At 35.4% G+C, this 8,225-nt stretch overlaps 1 protein-coding gene across 1 annotated transcript in view; it reads right to left on the reverse strand.

Annotated features, from left to right (window-relative positions):
• Window positions 1-8,225, reverse strand: part of LOC107737571 (rho guanine nucleotide exchange factor 10-like protein) — a 42,064-nt gene that overhangs the window by 15,247 nt on the left and 18,592 nt on the right. The window contains exons 14-19 of the mRNA XM_016549105.1: window positions 6,569-6,714; window positions 5,089-5,261; window positions 3,721-3,836; window positions 2,270-2,397; window positions 1,188-1,288; window positions 916-1,037 (exon numbers count right to left, since the gene is read on the reverse strand). Of these exons, the coding sequence (XP_016404591.1) occupies window positions 916-1,037; window positions 1,188-1,288; window positions 2,270-2,397; window positions 3,721-3,836; window positions 5,089-5,261; window positions 6,569-6,714 (786 nt within the window). The remainder of the gene's footprint in view (window positions 1-915; window positions 1,038-1,187; window positions 1,289-2,269; window positions 2,398-3,720; window positions 3,837-5,088; window positions 5,262-6,568; window positions 6,715-8,225) is intronic.

Below are 8,225 nucleotides of genomic sequence, written 5' to 3' on the forward strand. Positions count from 1 at the left end.
GGAGCTGCTTCCGTGTACAACTGTTGGCGCAAGCTACATTAAAGTGATTATTAGGTTTTGAATATGGATATTTTTCTTACAAAAATGCTTCGATTCGCTACAGGAGGCCTTTGTTCACCCCCCAGAGCCGTGTGAGGCACTTTTTATTATGGATGTATGCGCTTTATTTCACTTCTTTTGGACTGATGAACTGCAACACCCGCTGACTGCCATTAAACAGCTTGGAAGATTAAAGACAATTTTTAATAAAACTCCGATTGGATTCATCTGAAAGAAGGAAGTCATATACGCCTAGGATGGCTTGAGGGTGAGTAAATAATGGACTAATTTTCATTTTTGGGTGAACTATCCCTTTAAGCAAAAGACTTCATATGTTTTCCATTTAATCTCATTGCAATCTAAATCAGATTTTCAAACCTTTTTGACACCAAGGACCCCAAATATGACGCCCCATTAGAAGGACCCCTTTTCTAAAGTAGAAGGCAGCTATATTTTCATGTACGAAGAGTAATTACTTAAAAAAATGTAAAATGTTTGCTCTTAGTAATAAAATATTTTATTAATATAATCACTAAGATGACATTTAAAAATGAATTAAATTTGATAAAAGCCAATTATTAAATTATGCAAAATGATGCAAAAAATTCAGCTTTGAAATCACAGGAATAAATTACATTTTAAAATGTATTCAAATAGAAAAGTTATTTTAAATAGTAAAAATATTTCAAAATTATACTGTTTTTGCTGTATTTTGGATCATTTTGGATTCACTTACAATGATAACAGAGCTTTCATTTTTCAGTCGTTTTTGGTAAAATGCATAAAAGACAACATAAAATGACTTCTATGTCTAGCTGAATAGTGTTCTTTCTTAAGTTTACACAAATACAAATTGGTTGGTTGCCTCTCACTTACCTTCAGATCTTGCATTTTTGGGGTAAACACAGGCAACCGGCAGGCCAGTAACGGGCACCAGAACGGAGGCTTAGTCTTTTCATCATCCTCTACACACACCCAGCCAGGCAAGTTCTCCTCACCTACACAAACGGTAATAAGCTTAGCCAGAGGAGCAATACTGTCACTGAAACTCAAAGCTTTTATACACATGAGAAAATTAATCCATGAAAATAATAAGTGAAAGATTCATGTCAACAATGTGTTACTCATGTTTGAGATCCCACACTTACTCAGGGCGATTTTGGCCAGATGCAGGCGATTGACCCAGGAGATTTTGCTAATTGGACTGGGCGTACTGAAGACCACTGTGAAACTGACTGGACGGCCAGACCTGTCAAGGGATGTACGCACACACACATCCACAAACTGTGAAAATCCAAGAGGGATTCAACACAATCAAAATCCAAGTGAAACAAAGCTTCTCTCGGTTCCACGCATGACTAAAATGAGTATGTTCAGCTCTATTTGTGCCAAGAGTCAAAATAATTTTTGTCTGCTACATGGCAACAACAAAAAAACAAAATTCGGCTTAATGCAGGGGTCTTCAACAGGGGGTCCACAATGGTACGGCAGGGGGTCCGCCAATTACTGTTTGATCTCAAAATAATTGTTTCAAAAAAATGAAAATATGCATTAAACAATAATGAACTTATTTCAACCAAAGCTTTTATTGTGCTTCCCATGCTACAGTGTATAAAGTAAACTGTAAAATAATGAATATGCTGCATTTATTTAAATAAAAATACAGCAAAAACTATAAATGTGACATATTATTGCAATTTAACATTACTTTTCTATTGTAATATATTTTAAAATATAATTTATTCCTGTGATGATCCTTCAGAAATCATTCCAATATGCTGATTTGGTGCTAAAGAAACTTATCATCAATGTTAATAATAATAATAATAATAATAATAAAACATATTAAAGGCTGTATGTAACAGGGTTATCCACCCAGGGGGGTTTTGTCCTAAAAAAGGTTGAAGATCACTGCCTTAAACCATTATGGTCCATCAGACTTTAAGATAGCTTAAATCTTAAAAGCTGTTCAGTCTGTTTAAACCTCCAACTGATCAGCAAAATTCTTTTGTCTCTGTGGACTGATAGAGTAACTCCAAAGAGCCTGTCCAAGACAAGTCCAAGACAAATCCAAGAAATCTAAATCCTTCTGGTACAAGTGTGATGAAATGAATGACTATGTTTCAGTCAGTGTAACTGTCACATCCACCCACATTTGAGGGGAATTCAATGCGCAGCTCTATTTTGTGTAACCTGTGCCCACTGGCATCAGTGGGTAGTCGGCACTCACTTGTCAGGCTTCCCAGGAACCATCAGCCGTAGACGGCACTTGTTGGCACACTGGATCTCGTCCTCTTTGATGCGGATGAGCCTCTGAAGAGCCATGCACCAGTCCTGCCCCACCGTAGTGTTGAGATTCTGAACACGTACACAGTCACATTTACGGGAGACAGCTGTCAGAACCGGTTACCACACTTAGCGCCCTGCTTTTTGACCGTTGCAACATAATTAGCACAAGGAGAGGTTAAAAAGCGAGAAAGCGACACAATAGAGTGCATTAATGCAGTGTTTTTTCCATTCATTTTTCCCACAGGGATTTTAAAAAGCATTATAAGCCATGAACCAAACCAGCCAGCTCTGAGGTGAACCACAACATTACAAACTTTGATTTGAAGTAAAAAAGTAACTGAAAATTGGACAAAAAGACAACAGTACAAGACTATTTACCTATCGTTGTTAAAAAGCAATTTCCCTATGGAGAAAACCGTTGCACACTATAGGACTGCGAATGGGTCGACTAGTCGATCACTGAGGTTGACCAGCGATTCTCCAGATTTTTTGTTTTTGATTTTCAAAATTTTTAGCAGGTGTGCTTTAAAAATAATTGATTTACAATGGAAACTTCATGTGGAGAGTGACAGCGTGCTGTGCTTTAGCGTGCTGTTAGACTGTCAGCGCGGTAAACTCTCTCAGAGAGGTTGCATCTCAAAATTCACCCCCTTGAAAGCACTGCAGCTACAGCCATCACAGCAGAGCTTTTGTTACAAATCCACCATCTTCAACAATACATTTCAAGACAATTACTGTCGGACTTCAAATCGCCTGCTGTAAGCAATGTTTCTGTTAGTATGCATAATCCTTTTTTGGTTTGAACAAGATTTGTGCAATAGAAGGTTGCAAATGTTTAGCGTATATATTTATAATAGCTGTCAGTAAGGCTTGAATATTAGTCAGGGTGGACGTATATTTAATAATGTCAAATGTTAAATATTTTTTTAATAATGAAAGCAAGGTTGTGAATGATCCTATACTAGCAAAGCTAGTCAAAATAAACATCTGCAAAAATTATGCCACAAAATGAATGAAATTCTGAAATTATAAATACTAATCTGAAACTATAAATTATTATTCATGACATAAACTCTCATGTCATGTTTCAAACAATGTTTAAGGCTGCTCTGATGCTGCTTTTTTCACCCAAAAATTAATGTTCTGTTTATGTTTAAATTGACTTTTTTGAGAAAAGTGGTTTGTTTGATCTTTTTTGTGTTTCACAAATAATAAAAATGCATAACACGAAGACAGAATTTTCATTTTTGGATGAATTATCCGTTTAAGGCCGACTAGTCGTTTCGACTATGAAAATACATAGCTTTGCACAACCCTAACATGAAGGGAATTATTCACTAGCAGTCAGAAATTGATCAGGTGTGCAAAGCTGCGGATGATTAAGGACTTTACCTGGTATGATCCCTGCAGGGTGCCCACCAACAACGTGACTTCCTCCACCACAGAAAGATCATGCTGTAACTCCTGCAGGTCCTGATATAGCCGCGGTGGTCCCAGAAACAGCTTTCCTGAACAAATAACATTTCCATGATAATCAGTAATTATATTCACATTAAAGCTTTTGGGTCTGAAATGATACGCCCCCAGCAAACTCTTGCAACGGAACGGCTGCGCTCAACTAACATTGTAATTCTGTGCAGTATTTGCATCAGGCTGAAAGCTCAAACACAGCAGGAAAGATGTAAGAAAAGAAGAAAAAAAGTCACCCAAGGACTTTCGGCTCATTTTATCCTGGAATTAGAGCCTCTGTTGTGTCCTCTGACTGTCAGTGTATATTTCCCCTGCTGGAGAGTATGAACTGGGTTTAACATTGAGCCCTGAGGAAACCTGAAGTCTGCTGAACAAGATGAATGCAGCAGAAGGACTGTGCACCGAAATTAGCTCTGAGATGATTTGTTAAAGGTATAGCTGGTATAACTGTGGGGAAATTGGAATTTCTTGTGTTTGCCAGTGTTAGAGAACAGTAAAAATCTATACAATAATTTATAAGGAGATTGAATATTAATACTATTAGACAGTGTTCCCTGCTCCACTATAATACAAACAATGCAACTAGTGTACTCTAATTAATTAATTTCCATTCCATACATAAATGACTCTTATGAGCCAGTTCTTTTAATGAAGCACACAAAAAGTTATTTTGAGAACACCACATCCAATAATGTTCAACTCGAACCAAGAAGCATTTAGTGTCAATTCTGACAGGCTGTTTATATTACAACATGTAGGTAAAGATAATACTATTATTATTATAAATAATATTTCTTAAAAATAATGCAATGATGATATTTGAATGAATTAAAATGACAAAATATTTCACATTTTAAAAAAGAAAAGAAAATTATATAAAATATTAAGAGTTAAAGAAAATAAAATGATATAAAATATTAAGAATTTAATCTTCAAAATATTACAATGTGTGTGTGTGTATGTATGTATATATATATATATATATATATATATATATATATATATACTGTATATATCATATATCTAAATCTATCTATATATCTATGTATCTAGACAGACAGACAGATAGATAGATAGATAGATAGATAGATAGATAGTTAGTTTGGGTTCAAGGCTGCAATTTTTCAAAAATACAATAAAACTGTGGTATTTGAAAATATTACTACACTTTAAAATAACTTTTCTATTCTATATGATCCAGCTTTAACAAGCTACATCTAAAAACCAAGTTCATTATTTTATCTATGCTCCTCCAACCACATGAAAGGAGCACTCTTTAAAAATAGCAACCTTGAGAGTTGGTGGTGCTCAGGCGCTTGCTTCCACTCTGCTGGTAGATGCTGTCTTTACGCTGGGGGGTCTCCTGGCCCACCTCCACCACTTGCACTTGCAGCAGGGGGGCACTCCATTTAACTGCGTATTTTGGACCAATGGGGACTAGGCTGCTGATATCTGGTGGGCCCCTGATTAAATACAAAAGCATTACTTTAAGATTGCACAACAAAGTCCGACTCACAATTACAAATAATACATAATCAGATGGCGTATGGACGATAGTGACGGAGATCCAGGAATCAGACAGGCAATTAGAGCTTTGTGATCAGAAAGATTCCCAGAGAGCCTCACACCCCCTACTGTGATTTCAGGAAATTATTATTCATGTATTCCTCTGTTATGCATGATTTGCATTGAGAACCGTTCGATGAGATTGAAGAATGCAGAAGAACTTTGAAGCCAGTGTAAAATCATTCTGATCCGAAGTCTTTGAAAACAGCATGACCCAGTGGTCATTAATGAAAAAACCTGGCAGATGTGAGAATGTTACCTTGGCTCCTCAAAGATGTTATCAATGCCCGTTTCAATGTATCTATGTGTCAGTTGAGAGGGAGTTAATAAGGAGATGGCCTTAATTAATAAATTATGAGCAAGTAACTGAATTCTAATTTTCTGTAGCAATTATCTGTATTCATTTATTACTTTATGCTAATTAGCCCAGAAATGAAAGGTATGTCATCATTTACTCACACTCATGTCATTCCAAACCCTTATGGCTTTCATTCTTCTGTTAAACACATAAGAAAAGTTTAGGCAGGATGTTTGCACTGCTCTTTTCCACACAACAAAAATAAACAGTGACCTCCAAAGAAGACATTAAAGTATCATAAAAGTAGATCATATGAATCATGCACTATCTAACAATTCTTCTGAAGCCATATGATAGCTTTTTTTAATTTAAGATTAATCACAGAAAATTCTCTCTCGCCCCACCAAACCATTTTTTGGGCAATTTAAACATGTACATATGTAAGCATGCATATGTACATATGTAAATCTGTCATTTGAAATCTGTTATGAAACCAGCAGAGAACCAATGACTTCAAATTATGTCAAACCTGATGTGACATGTTTTGACATGGCAGATTTGAACATGAATGAAATTTGAAAGATGTGTCAGAGGAGGACATTATCAGTGAAAAACAACTTTAATTTGTCTTTTCCTCAGAACAAAGCTATAATACGGCTTTAGATGACTTGGAATACAGCATATGAGTCACATGAACTACTTTTATGGTGCCTTTTGTCGTCATTTTCTTAGCTTGACAGCTCTAGGTCACCAGGTTCTTTCATTATATAAAAAAGCAGCATGAACATTTTGCTAAACCTCTTTTTTATTCCAAATAAGGGTCAGTAAATGATGACAAAATTTTCATTTTTGGGTGAACAACTTCATTAATGAGTTGTGATGTGCACATATGAGAGGACTGCTTACTTCACATTAATGTTTGCACAGACGAGCATGTCATTCAGGAGGAAGACTTTGCGCTCCTTAGACTTGAGAACTTGACCTTTCTCGCCATAGACGGTCTCAATCAGTGTCTCAGACAGAATCAACTGCTTCTGATCCGAGTTCAGTTGCTGTTAAAAAAAATAAACAGTTTTAAAAAGTAAATGAATATATCCACACCATGATAGAACACTTGTATCACCTGTATGTCTGGGCTCTTCAGTTTAGATTCTTGACTTTGAAGTCTTTTGATTGATCTTCATCATCTTAATTTCATTCCTATTCTCACACTAACATCCTTGAATGTAACACATTTGCAACTGAACAAATACAGAGGTTAGAGTGATGCAACCTTTGGGGATTCAAAAACTGCTTATTTGCATATGAAGGAGAGATATACTGTATGTGTGCATTGCAGCTGCTGAGGGAAGTGGGAACGCTCTAGTGCAGTGGTTCTGAACCAGGGGGCCGGGGCCCACTAGGGGTCACAGGATGAATTAAAAGATCTAAATGAATATATTATTATTATTAATATAACTAATATTAATATTAATATATAACATCAGTCATTTTAGCTTAATTAAAATGCATACAAAAAAGCATACAAACTGAATGTAAAGTGAATCCTATTACTTTTTTTCCTCCTCAATACAAACATGCAGATCTTGAACATTCTGAAATTCCTAAATAAATTATTTAAATAAATTTAAAATGTTTGTCTTCAGGATTTTAATTTAACATCTCACTAATAGCGGGTAGAAAGAAATAAGCAAAAAATGCAGTTAACTGAATACAAAGTAAATAATTTTCAGATAATAAATAATTTTCAGAAAATATTTTACCTTCTTTTGGAATTAGACTAAAACGATGGAATATTTTACATTTACATTTAGTCATTTTGCAGACGCTTTTATCCAAAGCGACTTACAATTATACATTTTATACTGTATGACATAATAAAAGCAAATTTCATTTTGCAAACAACATGTAAATATAATACAAATAAATTTAAACTGACAAATGTTTGCTTTCTAGTTCATATTTAAACATTAATTTTAAGTGGAAAGAAAGAAATACACAAAAATATGCTGTTAACTCAATATGACAAATACTCTTTCATAAATAATCTAGTAAATAAAAGTAAATAATCTAGATAATCTTTTAATAACTTTTTTGGCTTGACAGTATATGACAGTATAAACCAGGGGTTCTCAAAGTCTACATTCAAAGGTCCAAATCTGAATTTTCATCAGTGTCAAAGGTCCGGACCGGAACAATTGGTTATTACAAAACTTGTTTTTAATAAACATACATAACATGCATAACAAACAAATACAAAATAAAACTTTATAAATTAAACATTATTTCTAATTCATCTAAAATAAAATATGCTAAATATTCTCCGTGAGAGCAGAGCCCAAACCTTGTGGACAGTGGTGTTCGGACTGGAGTTTGAACCTCTGCTTAATGATATAAATGGGAATGACCCACGAGCTCTCCGGCGAGCCGTCCCAGCGCAGCACAGGGGAACGTTTTCACTCTATCGCTTTGGTCTAAGCAACGGGGGTGTCCCGGGGCTCGAAATTCGTAGGGTAGGAGGGGGTAGTGACGCTGGGTGTAACTAAAAAGGTGCCATTGTCCG

This window comes from Sinocyclocheilus rhinocerous, unplaced genomic scaffold (assembly GCF_001515625.1).
Source record: "Sinocyclocheilus rhinocerous isolate Xijiao unplaced genomic scaffold, SAMN03320098_v1.1 scaffold72, whole genome shotgun sequence".
Classification (NCBI taxonomy): domain Eukaryota; kingdom Metazoa; phylum Chordata; class Actinopteri; order Cypriniformes; family Cyprinidae; genus Sinocyclocheilus; species Sinocyclocheilus rhinocerous.